Consider the following 19,186-nt stretch of genomic DNA (forward strand, 5'->3'; position numbering starts at 1 on the left):
TGAAATGAGCATGAGCAAGGTGCTTTGAGTACATAAACCTACCGGAGCTTTTTATTGCACGGTACTGTAGTGTATTACGTATTAACTTGCAATTATAAATGTGGCAAAACCAGTTTTACAAGAGCTATTAAAAAAGTTGCCTCATACATTATTCAAACTCCCCATGTACTTTTATATTGCAGAGACTGTTTGAATTTCACATTTGTGGCGCATCATCTGCTGAAAAGCCTTGTACTTCTGTGGCCTGGGCATAAAGTTGTGGTGAGCACAATGTGTGGTACTGTGTTGTATAGATCTGTATTTAGTCATAGGTCTGATAAGGAACTGAATGCTCGTAAATGAGTCATTCATAAAAGCACACAGTGACATCAGTTGGTGGCAATTCTTCTAGCAGATTATATGAAACGATAGGGACATCATGCTTCACTTGAAGCAGAAATGCCTCAAAAGTGTGTTGGAAGGTACCCCCAAATGTTCAAACAATAGGATTAAGAACTTCTTTTCCCAAGGGATGATAACTATCAAAATACTATTGCAGTAAAGGTGAGTGATTAATGCCAGGAATGGATGTGACCCAAAGGTGCTGTCATCTTCTGGAAATTCAAAACTTGGGATGATTGGTATATTTAATTTTATTGTTGCAGTTATTTTTTAAATTTGGAAAGGAAAAATTAAGTTGTGTGGAACTCAATCATTCTTCAGCTAGTGGGTTTTAAGTATTTTGTCTGCAAAGTGCTATAAAATGAAATATTATGATGTATTTACCTATAAATAATTCACAATGCAATCACATATTTTTAAAAAACTATTTATTTGTAATGGTCTGACTCTATTCTATATTAAACAATTATTACCTTCATCTGCCTTTTCTATAATATATTTGTATCAACCAAAATTAAGGTTTAAAATTAAAAGTGAATAATAACATAACAACTAGGGTTACAGACATTGTCCATGTCAGCTATCGCAGGATCCATCTGAGCTAGACTAATTCAAAGCACTTCGTTTTACTGTCAGGTCCCAGCTCTAACTTGTCTTTTAACCATTCTGGGCACTTGCAAGGGGAAGACTAAGGCAAGTGTGGGCATTTGAGTAGGCAGCAGCAGGCGAGGAGTGGGAGAGATTACTGGAAAACTCAGGGAGAGGTTTGGATAAGATAATCCTTACTCTCCTTCTTTTACACAGAATTGCTAGAGAAGGTGCCTTGACCTGCGATGCCGGTTTAAAATGCGTCAGGGATGTTCAGTCTTTCCAGCTGCTCACATGTGACTTGGGAGCTGCTAAGTGATGACTGCTCCCTTTGCCCGCCTTTATCCACAGCAGTGGGTACGGGCACACGTGTGGGCGCTGCTCCGGCAGTTGGTAGTTAGCTCGCTGCCCCTTCTGAAACACTGCTCCATTTCTTCCGTGCTGGATGCTTTGCAGCAAAAGGGCTTGCCTTTAAACATGACCTAGCTAGAGCTTCATCAGAGGTTCTTCCATCATTTTTGCTGCTGCCAATCAGTATTCCCCAGTGCATGAGTCATATTAAGTGCCAAATAGTTTAATAATATTGTTACAGGAATTAGTGTAGCTCTGACAAAAAGAATAAATAAGAAGGCCTGTAAGGTGAGTAAGCTTGGTTACTTCTTTATGAAATTATGAAAATAAAGCCTGAGAGTCCTGAACCAGCCTCCTGAAGTATCTTTCTCAAATGAGTAAAAATTAGGCCAAGCCTGAACAGCTGCTTCAATATGTAGGATGCTGGTACTGCAGTTTAAGTGGAGACTGCTGTAAAAGGCTGAGATTTTCTGTATCAGCTACATTATTGACATGCTTAAGGCTAACCTTTCAGTAAATAAATTCGTGTAAAATCTCAGATTATCCCATCTCTGTCATATCTGTGAGGGTCTCTATTAACTCTGCAAAAGTAGGACGTCCTTCAGGTTTCTGAAAAGAAAAGCAGAGGATAAATTTATATTAGCAGATTGATCAATTATAGTACCAGACTTCAGAAGATGGTTACAAGTACATATGAGCTACCACTTAAAAATTACATTTTATTTTATTAATATAGAAGAAAAGATCAAGTTTATCATTTGAAGGAAAAAAAATTATCTGTTCTTCATGACACCAGCAGCGTGAGCACAGCCACTTTTCCAAGTATTCCTAAAATTTCTTTATATTTGTTTCAATTCTGGACCACAATTCCTATAAGATTTCTGCCCTGCAATGGGTCACTGGAAAGCACTACCTCTCAGGAAACCATCATACTCAGGAATGTTTCCTGGGCTGTTGAAAAAGGATCTTCACTGTTGTATCATTTGATGTACTGCAGCTCAGCATGGAACAAACTCATGGGTGACGGCAGACAGGAGAAGAGAGAATTTCTTCCCCCTCCTCTCTCTGCTGGCTGGCATCCTGATGGATGTTTGCAGTAAGCAAGCAAGCTAGATGCAATTTAGATTTCAGTCTCTTAAGCTTTTTTTACTCAGGGTCTAAAAATTTCATGTAGAGTTAAAAGATGGGCAAGAAAGGAGAGGTAGGATAAAGGAGACAATGGTAGCAACAAGGTTCCCCGGCTGCTGTCAGTGTATGCTTGCCTATTTACATGAAAGCATTGCACACAAAGCTCTTCTGAAAGTACTTTTTATCTAAAATCAAAGATTAATTTCCTCTAGACACTAGAGAAGGAGGGACCTTAAGGGATTACTCAGATGGAGAAGTTGATTAAATCAATGTTTTGATACCAATATAGAAAGAAATAGGTGCTGGAGAAATGGAGAAAGAACATCAAGTACTAAATCAGAGTGGAGAGAGTGAAAGAGGTGCAGCCTAGGAGCTGTAGTGATGTGCAGAGGTACTGATGTACACCTGAAAAACAGGGTTCAAAATCCACATTTAGTGAGCATACCCAGTTTGTGTATGAATGTGTTAAGGTTACCATTCAGAGCAGAGCTAGAGAAAGCTATGCATGATACAGAGGTGTGAAAAAGGTATTACATTTGACGCCGTAGAGAAGAGAGACAACAGTGGCATATTCAAAACCAGGGATGGTCTAGACCTATTGTACTGATGATGTGCTTTATATTTATTAGATGCAACAGTCAAAAGAAACAGAGGCTTGTAAACCTAGGTGTGATTTGTGAAAAGCATAGTGAGAGGTACTGAGGATGCCACAGATGTGAAATAAGGATTTAATGCCTCCATTTTTTAAGATTGCTTTTAGAGCCACATTACAAATTAATAATAAAATAAAGGAATATCACAGGAAAAAAAAGGGCAACAAACCTCGTGCCAGCAGCTGTACATGACTTCGTACACAGTATGTGATGCCAAATGTGGTCGATAAAGTCGGTTACCCTGAGAAATCTCACGGACAACTTCAGAATTTGACTTACTTTCAAAAGGCATTTTGCCTTCTGTGAAAACTTCCCACATCAGTACACCTAGAATTGAACCAAAATATTTAGGACAAAACAAAAACCCCAAACCCACAAGCTATTTAACAACATTAGAAGCACAAAAACCACTCTTGATTTTTTGTGTATTGCATGAAAACACGGGCAACGTGAGCTGAATGAAGACAGACTACCAAAAGCATTTTCAACTGATACAATTCTGCTCTCTCTTAAGTCAGCTAAGATGGTGGTCCATGAAACAGAGGTGAATATACATTTGGCTAATGGAGACGTACCAAGAATACACATTTCAGTCAAAATCTAGTATTTAGGCACAGAGCCTTTCTATTAAAAAACATACTCGTCCAATATAGGCAAGATGTGAAAAATGGGAAGGACTCAAGCTTAAGATAGGTAGCATCAATAAAAAGTTACACTTTCTTAAATCGCATCAGTAGTTTTAGGGAAGCACAGTATGTTGCACATCAACCTAATCAACTCACCAAATGACCAGACATCTGATTTGCTGCTATATTTTTTGAAATGAAATACTTCAGGAGATGACCATTTGACTGGAAACTTGGCACCTGAAGAGCTGATATATTCGTTGTCAATGACATACCTAAAGAATAACAGGAAACAGCAAATATTTTAATGATAGTTAAATGGCAAGCAGGTCGGGCAACATTTCCACAGATGGTTCATAATTCCATAAAAATACAGTGTCAATTTAGAAACAAAGAAATGGTATCACTAATTTAATACAAAATGCACACAGTACCCACACTGGAAGCTATGCGCTTAAAGACATTTCTGTTTAAATGAATGATTTGAATTGTTTATGAGAAGTATGTCAGAATAAAACATTTTGATACGCTCTGTAAGACTGAGGTTGTTATTGTCATCTTCTGGGTATATATTGATAGGAAAGATCCCTATGCCATGGGCAGGAAAACCAGCAGCAATAGATAATTGTCTCTTTTTAAAAGAGTCCACCTTTTCAACCACTTGTACCCAAACACTACTGGCAGAGGGCTACACTTCGTAACTGATGGGTGGAATTCACTGCCCAACCTCACAGATGTTATTTCTGGCATGCTGTTACAGAAGCAACACAGAAAGAAATGTTCATCACATACAAGCCAACAGCTCTTGCAGGTGCACTGGAAAAGTAATTTTCTTTGCCCAAGCTTGTAGAGGCTGACCTCCCAGTTAAGATGAAATTATGTGCCCGATGCATGCATTTATAGGGCAACATTTTAAAAGGCTATTAGACTGATCCCTACCTCCATACGAGCTCTTTGCACATTTTCCCAGTATTAATGTTCCTGAGCAGACGACAGATGTGCACTACACAACATTTCTTCTTACAGAAGGCATAATGCAAAAGCACCTTTTAAAGCACCTTTTAAAGGAGGTCACATTCAAAGAAATCATCTCTTTTTCTCCCTTTCTTATTTTGGTGCAGGCACAGAAAGATGAGAGGTTATTGGATAAGGAACATATGAAATAACAGTACAAAATAACCAGTAGTGGCAGTTGTGCGAGCTCTGAATAATAAGATTGTGATCCCATCACCCCTCCATGGTCTCCCCGGGGGAGTGAGTGCCTGTCCTAGAGCCACACCACTGGTCTCCACTTTTTGGCACAGTGAGCAATTCAGGTCCATTATTCTCAGACTGGACCCTGACAGCCCTTTGGTCTCTTACTGTGTTTTCTGGTGCATTTGGATGAGTCCAGACCCCTGATACTGACCTTACCTTTTGGGAAGCAGTGCAACCACTGGGCACTGCCATGGTATAGGACAGCCTTTTGAAAAACAAGTATTCGGTTATGAGCTGCTGGGGTGTTGTAATCCTTAGGTTAGAAATAGGAGGCAAAACCTAAGGGAAAGTTAAAGGAGCACGGCTGTGCTGATTTAATGACTTGCAGCTGCAAGGCGAATGTCACCACCACCTCCTGCTCAGAGCCACGCACTGCCTTTCAAGCTTGTCTGCCTCCAGAGTGAGCCGATTCAGTCTACTAAGTCTACTAATCCGGCAGAAAAACCAGCCAGTAAAACACAGAAGTGGAGAGCTTTGTGCTGGGCTTGCAAGAGGAAAGAAGGAAGGAGTGAGGCAACCCCTTTGGGTAGCAGTTGGTCATTCGGTCAGCTCAGCTATAAAATATAGCACATCCTCTGGGGGAAGTCTATGGGGGCAGAGCTACGTTTCTCTGGCCTGTGCTTGTCAGAGTGCATTTTGCTGTCTTTCTCCATGTTTGGCTGGTCCCTCTCATCAAGCAGAAAACCCACTTCCCTGGTAGAGCAGCACACATCACACTTCCTGCCCGCCCTGCCGGTCCTCCCTGCCTCCTGCCTGACCTACTCAGCCGCTGCCGCCTCTAAAGGTCAGCACCAGCACCCGGATCTGTCCCTAGGGACTTTCTGTCCTCCCCGCTGCTCAGAAAAGTTGGGGAACTTGTTTCTTCAAGCTTCTGGCAGCCCTGTGTGCACTGGGCATTTCTCTGTCCCTGAACTACTTCTGAAGTTTACCAGGCACTTTGTTTACCTGTCTTACACTCACCAATAGCAAGAGGAGGACACAACATCCAGTTCATGGTACAACAGTTAAACAACGTTATAATTTCCATTAGAATTCAAAAATTGACCGCAGTGGGATTCCCCAAATCAGTGAAGCAAGCAATGAGGTTAACTCAAGTTCATGCTGCTGCTGACTGAGAATAGTCACTCACTAAACCTGCATCAATGGCCTCATACCTCGCCATGCCGAAGTCCGATACTTTAACGATGTGCTCAGCATTGACTAAACAGTTTCTTGCAGCCTGGGGAAAATGAGAAAAACATATCTGAAATCTGTGCTAAAGCATTTTAAGAAAAATACAACAGCTGATTATTTTTGTTTCAGCTCATACTGTTTATATTCTAAAAAGAGATGAGTGTCTTGCTCAAAAATATAAGTGAATTTCTGGCTCTGAGTCAGTGAAAATATTTTGCTGCTGTGTAGTTATACATCCATAGCATATATCAGCTTAAATGCTTGTAGTATGAGTTGCAGTATTTTTACATATTCCTGCATGGTGAAAGAAATTTTAGGCTGCAGAGTCTGTTATTCAAGCAGATATTTTCCTGAACACTAGGATTAGGACACTCAATGTGAATTTTTAAAAATGTTTTGTGCCTTTTTCATTACAGAAATCAGGAACTCCTTGGAAATTTTCAAGATTTTACATTTCTTCAGGCAGCTAGGGAGGAGAGCAGGAAGATCTCCTCTCTGCATCCAGATACAAGCATTGAACAAAAAGCAGAGAGTAAGGAAACAAGCTCCTCTCCTGTGGCTCCCTGTGTATGAGGGGTAGGGCAGAAAAGCCACCCAGATATCCCAGCATCAAGGTAAGGCAGTAGGGAGCAGAAAAAATGCAGATAGAAAAAGGTTTTGTTTAAAAAAAAAAAATCCTCATTGTTGCTGACCTTTTCTATTGCTGTGATTTTGGTTGTGTTGTGATCACTGCATGATACTCTTACATTGGGATGTTCTAACACTGGCCTGCTCCATGCTAATATCCCAATTTTTTCCGACTTCTCTCAATTATCAAGTAGTTTTTCCAGCTGTCCACAGACAAAAGAACAGCTGAAAAGTTTTGGTTTACAGGCAGGAAAACACTATTGGCTTATTAGATCCTGCAGGGCTGAAGTCTTACAGGACAGATTAGTGTCCCATAAAATACAGTGGCATGTTCTATACTGCCAGTATTTACCAAGAACTTCAGAAAACCTATTGTACTTACTAAATCACGGTGAATAAAGCTATTTCTTTCCAGGTATTCCATCCCTTCGCACACATCCTGGCACATGCCCAGCAGCACGTCTCTGCCGAGTTTCCCTCGCCTTTGCCGAAGGTAATTGAGCAGGCAGCCGTTTTCCATGAATTCAGTCACAACGTAGAGAGGCTTGTGGTGTGTGCACACTCCGTAAAGCTGGACCAGCTTCGGGTGGGAGAGTTTCCTGTTTAAAATCGCATTTTAGACAGGCTAGCATTTCCCTTGGCAGGTAACTAGACCTTTGATTCTCATGATGGTTTTGAAAAATACTTTCAGTACTTGATAAATAGTGTTCAGTTCAACTGGCCTGAGAGTTGTCCCACTATCTAATACATTTCTGCCTACAATTTCCTCCAAAAAGTGCACTCTTTGAATTCATAATTGTTGATCAGTTATATAAATGCAGTGAATGCAAAGCTTGATTTGGATGATGTGAAATGGAAAGGTCTAGTTATGCCTGGCTTTCAGGCAGGGGACATGACCCTGCAAGGGTTCTTCTCTTCCGGGCTGTGTCAAGACCCGGTCTGGATACTTCCCTAATTTACAAAATTAGCAGAAATGGTAATATAGTTTCTCAAAAGCTTTAGTTAGGTATGAGCACTGCCAGTGGTCCTAGAGGCACTGAGTTATGGATGAGAGAATAGTTGTAGAAGCATATTTATTTATCAGCACATTTACTCCCCATTGAGCTCCACAGCACAAAGCAGTGCACGCTCTAAAGAAAGAGTCTGGCAATAGGTGCAGCAAGCGTCTGTGTCAGTCCGATTCAGACCTTTGTATCAGCCTTTCTGTCCTGCACATCCACCATTCCCATCAAATTGGTTTGTCTGGTTGCTTTAATGGAATTAGGTTACATGTATTTCTTGGTCATCTCAATGTCAACTGTCAGATATAATAGCTTTTATACTTACATCATCACTTTGGCCTCCTCGATGAAATCATCTTCAGACATTGCACCTTCATTGATTGTTTTGATGGCAACCTTGATGGTTGCTTTCCATTTACCCAGCTGAACGACTCCAAACTGCCCGTGCCCAAGTTCTTTCATGAACGTCAGTTCAGATGGGTTTAATTCCCACTCTATAAAAGCAACCCAGTATGTTACAACAGTCAGGTCAGCTTTCCTGAGCCATGCTCCAGGAGACATGCCTTGCTATTTGCAGTTAATGCATGCAGCAAAACATCACAATTGTTCATCAGCTATAGCATGAGTTTTAAATATCTGAAAATTTCCACATGCTCATATATGTTTATATGTGAATGTTATTTTACAGCTTGTAGAATGTGATTAGTGTTTAAATTGCTTAATGTAGGAATGTCTGAGGCTTGAAGATAACACAAGTTATGTTTAGCTTTGATTACATATGAGACCTTTTTTGGCATTATCGTACGTGATGTTGAACTCTGAACCAGTTCTGGATGGATAGTATTGCTACAGAAATAGTTACTGGCTGCCTCTATTGTAATAACCACAATAGTTCTGCCCTTCAGAAATATTAAGCTTTGAGATTAATGGGAACATTGACAGGAAAGATACACAATTTTGGAGGTTCCTATCATCAGCCAGATGATATGAACTTCCTGATCTATATACACAAAACTGGCATTTATTGCTTATTTTCTAATACTGTATAAGATTTCATTCTTATTTCTAAAACTTGCAGAACTGACAAGGAACATCTTCCCCATAAATAATTTTCATTTCAATTTCCTAAGCAGTTCAATAAATGAAATAGCCTTTGAAAAACTATTAAATGTATATGTGAGTCTTAGGCCTGCTTAGAAAAGTCCAGATAGCTCTGAAATGCACTGGTGGTTGTAACAGAAACACAACAGTCGCTGAACAGGAAGACTTGAGTCAGGTGTCTCATTTGGTACTGACGCCTTACGAGGAAATGAGTATCTGTTTCTGGTGAATATGCGGCTGTTTATGTGTTTCTTATTACTGGGAAATTTCACAGATAGATACAACTTAATTATTAGCTGGGTGAATGCGATCTAAATTCTTGCCTAGGCAGATACCTAAATCTCCACTAAAAGAAGATAAAAAATTTACCATAACTAAGTCCTGCTGTTGCTGGTGAAGAACATCCACCTGATCCAACTGGGTGTCGGAGACGAGTGATAAGACCTGTAGGGGACAAAGCAACAATATTCTGTTGACCAATTACTCCATTTTAAAGTACGCTATATCGTACCTCTTCTCAAACAAAAATATTTGGAATCTGATGTATGTTTCTTGGTGGTTGTACAGAAACACAACAGTCGCTGAACAGGAAGACTTGAGTCAGGTGTCTCATTTGGTACTGACGCCTTACGAGGAAATGAGTATCTGTTTCTGGTGAATATGCGGCTGTTTATGTGTTTCTTATTACTGGGAAATTTCACAGATAGATACAACTTAATTATTAGCTGGGTGAATGCGATCTAAATTCTTGCCTAGGCAGATACCTAAATCTCCACTAAAAGAAGATAAAAAATTTACCATAACTAAGTCCTGCTGTTGCTGGTGAAGAACATCCACCTGATCCAACTGGGTGTCGGAGACGAGTGATAAGACCTGTAGGGGACAAAGCAACAATATTCTGTTGACCAATTACTCCATTTTAAAGTACGCTATATCGTACCTCTTCTCAAACAAAAATATTTGGAATCTGATGTACGTTTCTTATTTCTTGAAGTTACTTTTGCTTACAACTTGTTCGAATAAAACACTATGGTGAGAAGAAATGGAGGAAGACTATTCAATAGGGCCCTGACTACAAAAGTATCTATACTTTCATACAACCAAAAGCGACACTCTTGCTTGTCTGTACGATGTTAGTGATCTTAAATAAATGTGTACTACCATACTATATCACCCACCTAAGCAGTCTCTTCCAGCATGATTCCTCAGGATTGTTTCCCATTGCAAGAAATATTTGTGTGTCTGTCATTCATTTTCTTCAATTCATGAGCCAACAGTACCAGTGAGTACACCCCTCACCAAGGACTCCCTGCGTGCATTCATTCTTCCCACTGTTACTTTCAGGTCCTTTTCTGCTTCATGTGTTTCCTACAATCCTCCTCCCTCCAGCAAAAGGCTCTGTCCATTCCCAGATCTTCCTTCCTCGCTAGTGCGAGGAATCTCTGTGTGTTTTCCCATCTCCACTCATTCAGGGTAAAAACATTTTATATTGTATTAAAATGATGGGCAGAACCAAGGTGAAGGGCATTTTTTAATGCTAAAAATTATAAAAGGCTGCTGTCAGCCAACAATTAGAGGTCGCTAACTCTGGTAGGCTGCAAACCAGTGTTAGAGAGTCCTTGTGTTCCCTAATTCTGTCTTTAATTGTTTGTGGGGTGGGTTTTTTTGCCAAAATCAGTAGAATGCTGCCTGCTGATGCACAGCATAGCTCCTGCTTTTCTTAAATTGCATGCATGCAAGTCCTTGTTGTAGACAAGGAAAGAATTATGATCAAATTTCACGCAAGTTCCATTCAGTCAAATATGAACCAAGAGAATACAGAGCAGGTAAATACATTAGGCTTCTAGCTTTGTAAAATTCATTTAATACGTGTAGATGAGTTTGGTAGTTTCACTTCCCCCATAGTATATGCACACTACAGCTATGACTTTGGCAGAAGGGATCATGGCATATATTAATTCATTAGCAATAAAAAAACTTGTGTGTCTTTTTATAAGGAAAGTATTAGAGGAAGAGTGATTTCCAATCTCTCAAAATCCTGAGGAGCTTCAAATCATCAGTTGTAAAACCTTATCAACTTGCATGCATTACCTGCAGCATTGTGTTGATGATACTCGATGAGTTCAGGAACAGATGAAAAGAGATATTTTTCTGCTACATAATATTGTCCCAAGTGGTTTTTCTTAATTTGATAATGTCGAATATCTCCACTATGACTTCTGAAATCAACAAAGGATTATAATTTTCAGTAAAAATAGATTATACTATAAATCTGATTGAATTTCACTTTGAAAGAAAGTACAAAAAAAATCTAAAAACTTGGTGTACAAGTCTCAACTTTGGGGTACATCTCAACTTATAATGGCTGTGTGTAGCTGGGATAGTGTTTCAGGGAAAACAAAAAAGACCCCTTGAGTGGCTCTCTCTCCCAACTTTGGGAGATATTGCACGATGTTTTTTATTGCACAAGTATTGTTGCATCCATAAGAAATAGCCGTAGCATTTAACAGATGTTCCTCCTAATTCAGCACTTATTTGAATCTAAGCTTTTAAAATTAAAATGCTCTTCATTACCTGAGTTTCCCCCCAAAAGTTAAAAACATATTCATGTATACTGTGAGATTACATTTTCTGTTCTGCTTCTCAAAAGGCTCCTCACTGGAGCTTTTATTTGATACATTTACTTTCCTGTGTTTCTCCACATTATCTGTCTTTCTTGCTTTCTGTACATTTTGCTGCCCATCTACCCCTGCTTTCTGGGACATTCAAAATGAAGAAGTTAGTTAGGTTTGCATTTCAGGCTGGAGGTGGTTGCGGAAGGTTGGTACCCCACTGCAAACGTGAGCCTGTGCCCAGCACAGGGGGTGGCAGGGAGGGCTCGCCCCACCTTCCTGAGGAGGGGAGGGAGAGAGGAAGAGGGTGGTGGTAGCAGCGATGCCTTTTCCTTGCTCCTCTCACCTCTGGCTTGCTCTAAGAGAAGAGAAGGAAAGCAGACGCCACTGATGCAGGAGGATGTAGGAGGGCTGAGGGAGGAGGGTATAAGGCAGCTCAAGAAGGGATAAGTCAGCGCTCTAGGTGACTGCTCCTGTTGTGGGGGAGAAGCAAGTCCTGTGGCCGTCCTCTGGCAAAAGAAGTAAGACTGTACAGTGAGGAGGTGAGGTGATTTTAGGAGAAAACCAGGAGAAGTTTGGGGACAGCAGAGTCTGGGATGAATTTACAGTGCGCAGAGCCTGCGGAGAAGGGAAGCAGTTGGTGTAGTGGCGGAAGGCTGTGGCGGCGTGGTGTGGCAGCCATGGAACTTCAACTAGAAAGAGAGGCAAGAAGACGCAAATGCGCAAAGGCGCCTGCATTACAGGGCTGGGATGCACGGCTTTCACAGCAGATTATTTGAGGGTTTCAATGAGTGCAGTTAATCTTGTCTTGGCAGGACATTTGCACCCTGACTCCCAGATCCACTGCCCACCATCAACGCTCTGCACATGGGGTAATTAACTCTGCATGAACAGCACCCCAGTGGTTCCCTGCTCCTGTTCTTGGCATGTCCAACCTACCCACTTATCCCAAAGAGTTTTGGGGAAGCTATTCCATCACCTCTTGATTCAAACCCTAACCATTCAGAGCAACTCACCCTTTAGCCTGCGAATACATGGACAGCGTAAGAAGTCCCTGTTGGCTTGAATCTCTGACAACAAATGCACCTTCTTTGGACTGAAAAGAAATCCAGGTAGAGTTATTTTCTGCTTTTGAGTTTGAATAATCCTCCCTTGAGATAGGACTTGCAGCTGATTACCAAATTCTGTGCAATACCTATGACTACTTGGGAGGGGGATAAAGCAGTGGAGAATGGGAATTGATAGCCAGGTAGATAGCAGAGCAAAATTAACCAAGGGAAAATACTAAGTGCCAGGCAATTTCTTGGAGTTAAATAATTTAGATGAATTATACTCTTCAGTGTGAAGTAGTGAAAATGCTTTGATTTATTAAAAAATCAAATTGTACAGATCATTAGAATAAAATACTGTAAAACAGTTCAATCTGAGATGTTCTTCTCTGGTATGTCTTGCCCAAGCCCTGTGTTAGTCCTTGAGCAAAGACCTAATGAGTTTAACTGAGTTAGGCACTTTGGTAACTGATAGGAGCTAGAACGCAATATGGATTGTTTGCTCTATACATAAGGAAGACACAGGGGTTTTGTAAAGCTCTGCTAACCTCACGAACTTACTACATGGATTTCAGTCTTCAATGTTCCGTACAAAAGACAAGCACAGTAAACCGCATGTAATGCGATTTATCTAGTGTGGAAAATCTACATAGAATTTGCTGGGGCTACAATTTAGAACTCTGTGAATTCTGGATAGTCTGCACTGTACGCTTACCCCAGAAAGCCTTTTTATTTTAAAGTACTCTCTCTCTTACTGCATACCAAGCAGATTTTGATTTGGCTGTGGTAATGCTCTTGATGCCTCTACTGATAGATCTTTCTAGATATCATTAGCTTTTTGTATAAGCTGAGTTACCTTCTGGCGCAAGAGAAGTTCTGCCTGGCTTCTGTTTATGTTTTTACAGTACCACCTGCAACAAGGAGATAACCTATCCTTTAATTTCAGCCAGTAAAAATTAATGTTTGCTCTGTTTCACAAAAGTAATCCATCTTAATAGTTGCCGTATTCCCAGTCCAAAAACCCAAATAGAACTATTGTTGTATATAAGCGTCTCTTAATTTGAAATTACTTTATTAGACCACTATAAATATGACAACTCTTTTCCCCATTCACTGTGATTAAATATGCAATAAAATTCTCTAGAATTTTGCAGAATTTTACTCTTCTCTCCAGTAAATTAGATTGAAGTAATTGGAATTAGCTTCTAGTCAATTAATTACACGTTCACAACAGGAAGAGATCAGAATATAGAAGTATCATGTAGCGAGCCTACAGAAATAGGAAACATCTGGATTCTGACATTTTGATTTATGCAAATGACTGTTGTTGAAGTACTCAGTGTTTGTAACTTCACGTTACACTCCCTGAGCAAATAGTTCCAAATCAAAATGGCTACTTCATTGTAAGAGTAATGTTTTGGAAAAAAAAATAGAGCTTTCAATAAACATCTGTTCATGTCTAATGAAGACTGAAGGATCAAGCACTAAAATGTATCACTCCAATCCATTTTTAGAAAAGAAAGCGCAATTATCATTTTCAAGGGTACTTACTCATATGTTTCTAAATTACTTTTCTTGTTCTCAGTAACATAGTTGCTGGGAATTAGGCCTTCATTCCTGAAATGACATATTGAGGATAGTTTAGATTGGATATTAGGAAAAATTTCTTCACCGAAAGGATTGTCAAGCATTGGAACAGGCTGCCCAGGGAAGTGGTGGATTCACCATCCCTGGAGGTATTTAAAAGATGTGTAGACCTGGTACTTAGAGACATGGTTTAGTGGGACTTGGCAGTTTTAGGTTAACGGTTGGACTTGATGATCTTAAAGGTCTTTTCCAACCTAGATGATTCTGTGATTCTGTTATAGTACGGTGTAAAATATTAATAGGATTAAGATATGCATCTTCCTTTTGTTGAATTATAAAGGTTACTTATACTATTGGCTATGTTGTTAGATACTGAATCCCAATGTGAGTGTTGAATAGAAGTCTGAGTCCTTTCATCCCAGGCACAATCTTTCTGCCCCACAACTGTGGATGGCTACTGCAATGAGTAAGTCAGCTGGGATAGGATATTTATAGAGTGCTGAGAGCAGCATGTTAATGAAAATTTTCAAGTCAAACCACAAGAAAATTTAGAAAAAAATTGCATTTATTCTGAATCAGAAGCCACTCTCTTCATTTCTAACCTTGTAACTATATAAAGCTTTTTTGTTTAAATGTAAAGTGTGTAAAGTGTATAAAGTGTAAAGTGTGTGCTTGCATGTATATACAAAATAATAATCCAGTGGACTCTCACTACAAATGAGTTGAGAAAAAGCATTTAAAAGTATTTAAAGGAGAAATCTGAATGAAAAGGAAACCATTATTATATAACATATAACCATTCCCAGCATGACAGTACCTGGTAGAATGAAGAAAATGCAAAGGAGAAAGGGGAACGACATGAAACAAACGTAAATGTGGAAAGGATCCTATCTGAAGTTATCTAGCTCTCTAAAACGTCCAGGAATTTTGGATCAGGGATTTTGTTTCAGGCACATGTCTTAATAATCTCTATGGCCTTTATGAAGTGTTTATACATATACACTGCATTGTAAAGCACTTGAAGTATGGAAAGCTGGATTTGCAGATGGCTCAGAGCCCAGTGATTCACATGGTCCTCAAACGCCCTTATGTTGCTTGGGAAATTACTGAGTCTAGGATTTAACTCTGAATTCCCAAAAGATTCTAGATTCCCCATCCATTTCCGGGACGCCAAACACTGCTTAAAGTCTGCCCGGTGAATCCGTGTGCCTCGTACGTAGCTGAATACTTTCAAACCTGCCCCCAAATTGTTGCACATGTCTCATTCTACCTGCCTGCTTTCACAGGGGTTGTTTTAGGTTTTTTTTTCTTTCTGTGTAGGGAGATTGAAATAGATGCCCACTCTCTTACCCATGTTGGTCTCTTGCCTTCCACCAGTGGGGATCATACTGTTCGAGGATAATGTATTCTTCTGACTTCTTGAGCGGTAAATCTGAGGGTCCTCTAGCAAAAAAGTCATAGAGTGCAATAACTCTGGGTTTTTTTGTGTATTCTTCCAAGGCCTCGGCAGGTAGAGGAGGTAACGGCTTGTTCTTTAACTGTAATTGCCTCTTACGCTAGTGAAAAAAAAGTATCTTTCGTAATTAGTCTTTTCTCCCTACTATTGCTTGCTTAATTCCCCTGCTATTATATTGTCCCAGTAACTAAAAGGAATTCATTGTGGTTATTAGTTCTCCTTGTAAAGCACTATCACCTCATCACTTGTAAAACCGGGAGACTTACATTTGAGTAGTTTGGTGTAGAAGCCAAAATGACAATGGAAAGTACAGTGAATAATAAACAAGCCATCTACCTAATCGGGGTGACTTCTACATGGTATGAATGCTGGGACAACTCCGCAGCTGGTGTAAAGCAGAGCAGCACTGAAATCAGTGGAGTTACAATGTCTGGAATTTCGGTCATTTATCTAGAGATTTAACACGGAGGGCACTGCAGACTTTCTTAGCAAATCGGCAGGAACATTTTCTTTTGCATCAGGTTAGGTTCTAGCTTTGCACTTGGTTATGCTTTGAAAGCTTATTCAGCTTAGATCTAGCGAAACTGAGGTGGATGTTTCACATGCCAGCTGCGCAAGGCGAGCTTGCATCTGCCCAACAGGGCAGTCCCACCTTTCCCACCTCCACCACCCAAACCCAGAAGCGGGAGAAGGAACCACCTTGCCCATGACAGAGAGCTTGGGAAACCTCACTGTGGCCCTGTATTTACATCAGTATGCATCTTCGGATACCTTTACTCTATAATTTTTATGCAATGAAGCACCTTACGTGCTCAAGAGTTAGTTACTCCTCTGCTTGTTCTGGTACTGAGCCACCATATGGCACACCACCTCAATTCTCTCTTTTCACCTGCCAAAAACATTGCTTACCCTGCACTTCCAAGTCAATGCATAGGAAACGTCTGGTTGTGAGGCTGAGTACTGGGTCACCAGGCCAGTATCAGGGTCCAGGTTCATTTTCGTTCTCATTGCTCTGATTTTGAAAAACATGAAGTATTTGTGTGAATACATGTCTATAAACATTCACATAAAAATATTCATTCACGGATATATACGCCTTCCTTCATATTAGGGATACTCAGGGTAGAGCTTCTTTAAACTTCTGTACAATTAGCAGTTCTACTGAAAATGGAGGAATTTTTAAAAGTCCTTTATGTGTAGATATTTTGATCATCCTAATCGCTGAAAAGCTTAAGCATTTCACATACCTTTTTTGCACTGTGCAGCAGCAGCAGCAGCAGAAAACAGACTGGATGGTGTGATCTGTGAACAAGAACATTTCCCATATTTGAAGTGTTGCTGTTTGGTTGTTTACAAAACTTACAGAATTAAGGACTACCGTATGTGCTTAGCCCCATTATTAGCTCTGTCTTGCTGTGAGATATCTAGCAAATCATTAAGGCTGAATTTGCGTCCACCAAAGACAGCAGACCTTTCCTGCCACCCCATCTATTTGCTCCCACTGTCTTCCTTACAATGTCTTAGTGATTATGAGGCCATGTGATTAGTTAAATCAGCTCACTAAATCAGAAAGAAAAAAAAAGATCTTGTCAGCCAGATCAGTACCAATCTGACTGATCTCACCACCCCGTGCAAGCTCTAACCAGTGCAATAAAGGGGATGAGAACATCATCAGGGACAGGAGGTGGAGAACCGTTCCCTTCAGCAATGACACGATTTTTAGATCATTCAAGCCAAATACAAAACCACTCTTGCACAACAAGCTTTTTCTTATTGTGAGGTTTATTAAAGGAGACATGCTACATTAAATTCTTTGAATTAATACTGATTTTCCTGTTTCTGTTGCAGCCATTAATATAATATATGCATTAGCCCAGGTTTAAATGCTACCAAAGATGTGCTTTACATTTATGTGCCAAGTGCTTGATAATCCTGAGAAAAATACATTGGACATATCATCACATACATCATACTTTTACAGAGAAATCCATCTAGTATATCTTGTATGAGCAGCAGAGAGGATGTGATATTAAATAGGTCGGAAGGCATTAAGAAGATTTGAACGAGGTAAATAAATGGTTGACATCCGCTCTGGTCCACTTCTACTCAGGCTGAGACCTACTTTCCCCAACTTGTGTTTCGATGGCAGTTTAAGCCAAGCTGTGGCAGCTATGGTCCTGTCCCCTTTCCCTCTGCACTGCTGCTCATCTCATCTCCAACGGAGCGAGGCGGGATGCTAAACCAGTGGGGACTCGCTCTCTGCTGGGTCGGCTCCCTGAACCATCTCACCGACATGCATCGCTGGTGGGCAGGTGGGAGGGCAGCAGCACCAGCGGGCCAGGCTCAGGCTCTCAGGTGCAATGCACGCTCTCTTAGGAAGCATGAGAGCCAGGCATGCAGAGGCAAGGCTCCAGTCATATTCAGCTGCACTGACAGAAAATAAAATTTATATCCCGCTCCAACGAGTGAGTCCTAAGTTTTTTCTGCCACAGAGGTCATAGTACAAAAAGAGGCCTCAGAAAGTTACTTGAAATAGAATATCCGAGGTGTCAGTATTCTGTTGTTTTATCTTTCACAAGGTATGTCTTTCTCCCACCAGTCCCACCAGTGTCTTCCACTTTATTTGTTTTTCTCTCATGGAGTTTTTGGCTTGTTGAGCCTAATGACTTAATCCAGCCTGGAATAAATAGGGTGTCCCTTCTGGTGTTCTGTAAGACTTTTTGCCAATGCCTGTTACCAACATTTCAGCCAAGTGTGCCGAGAGTATGCATCCTAGCACTCAAAACATTAAGCAACCTTTCTACACAATGAAAATGTAATTATTTTCTCTATGAAGGTACCTAATTTCGCAAATCTTGCACTAATAAAAGAAAGGAGAATGTCAGATGTCAGAAAGATAAGATCAAAACTAGTCCTTAGCTGGAAGAGACCTGTCTCACATGTGTTTTGGTTAGAGTATTTATCTTGAAAGTTGTGGGGCAATTTCCCTTAGACTGTTGCATCCTGTGAAGAACCTATCATGTGGGAAGCTGGCAAGCCTACGTTAATCAGAAGACAGTATCAACTGTTTGATAAAAGTTTCCACTGACAGCTATGCAAAATGCAGCAATTACAAGTACCCAAGCCACCTGACACAGACAATTTTCTTTAAAGAAACCAGGCTGAAAAGATATGGGCAATGCAATTTATTTGCTGCATAATTTTCCAGTGTACATTAAACTGTCCCTCAGCTGTTTAAAATTATAGCGGCTGAAGTTTGCCTGAACATGGTCTCTAGCATTGTTTTACTACAGGGTTGAGATTATTAATGTTCAAGGTAAGAACAAGCTTGGAATGAAAATCACTTTTAAAAAGTCAGTTGGGAATTATTTCTGGTTTATTACCATTGCTTTTTTGTTCCCCAGAAAAACCCATAAATTTGAGTAAAGTAGTGTCATGGTGTTAAGGAGTGAGTGTCTCTAAAGCAGTATTAATTAGTGCCTTGGAAGCATATTGCATGACAGTGTGGTCTTGCAGGTACTGTCTTTTGAGGAAGTTATGGCAATTTCATTAGAAAAAGGGTTGTTTAAAGTTACATGCAATTTGCCAAACCTTCC

General features: G+C 40.2%; 1 protein-coding gene across 1 annotated transcript; it reads right to left on the reverse strand.

The window, feature by feature from the left end:
* Window positions 1–1,860: 1,860 nt before the first annotated feature.
* Window positions 1,861–16,908, reverse strand: LOC103902530 (tyrosine-protein kinase TXK). The gene is made up of 15 exons (XM_009283591.1): window positions 16,838–16,908; window positions 16,500–16,602; window positions 15,485–15,690; window positions 14,099–14,164; window positions 13,404–13,458; window positions 12,515–12,594; window positions 10,978–11,105; window positions 9,685–9,759; window positions 9,398–9,402; window positions 8,111–8,277; window positions 7,167–7,383; window positions 6,139–6,203; window positions 3,884–4,002; window positions 3,271–3,428; window positions 1,861–1,929 (listed from the first exon to the last, which is right to left on the reverse strand). The coding sequence occupies exons 1-15, from the start codon at window positions 16,906–16,908 to the stop codon at window positions 1,861–1,863; spliced, it is 1,584 nt and encodes a 527-aa protein (XP_009281866.1).
* Between the last annotated feature and the right edge of the window lie 2,278 nt (window positions 16,909–19,186).

Source organism: Aptenodytes forsteri, unplaced genomic scaffold, assembly GCF_000699145.1.
Source record: "Aptenodytes forsteri isolate BGI_AS27 unplaced genomic scaffold, ASM69914v1 Scaffold102, whole genome shotgun sequence".
NCBI classification, from domain to species: domain Eukaryota; kingdom Metazoa; phylum Chordata; class Aves; order Sphenisciformes; family Spheniscidae; genus Aptenodytes; species Aptenodytes forsteri.

Coding starts and splice junctions, on each gene's coding strand:
- LOC103902530 (XM_009283591.1), bottom strand. CDS start 16,908: ATGTTCTTGTTCACAGATCACACCATCCAGTCTGTTTTCTGCTGCTGC. Junction 9,760..10,977: donor TCATCAACACAATGCTGCAG/GTAATGCATGCA, acceptor TGTCCCCTACAG/GTCTTATCACTCGTCTCCGA. Junction 1,930..3,270: donor TGTACAGCTGCTGGCACGAG/GTTTGTTGCCCT, acceptor TTTTCTTTTCAG/AAACCTGAAGGACGTCCTAC.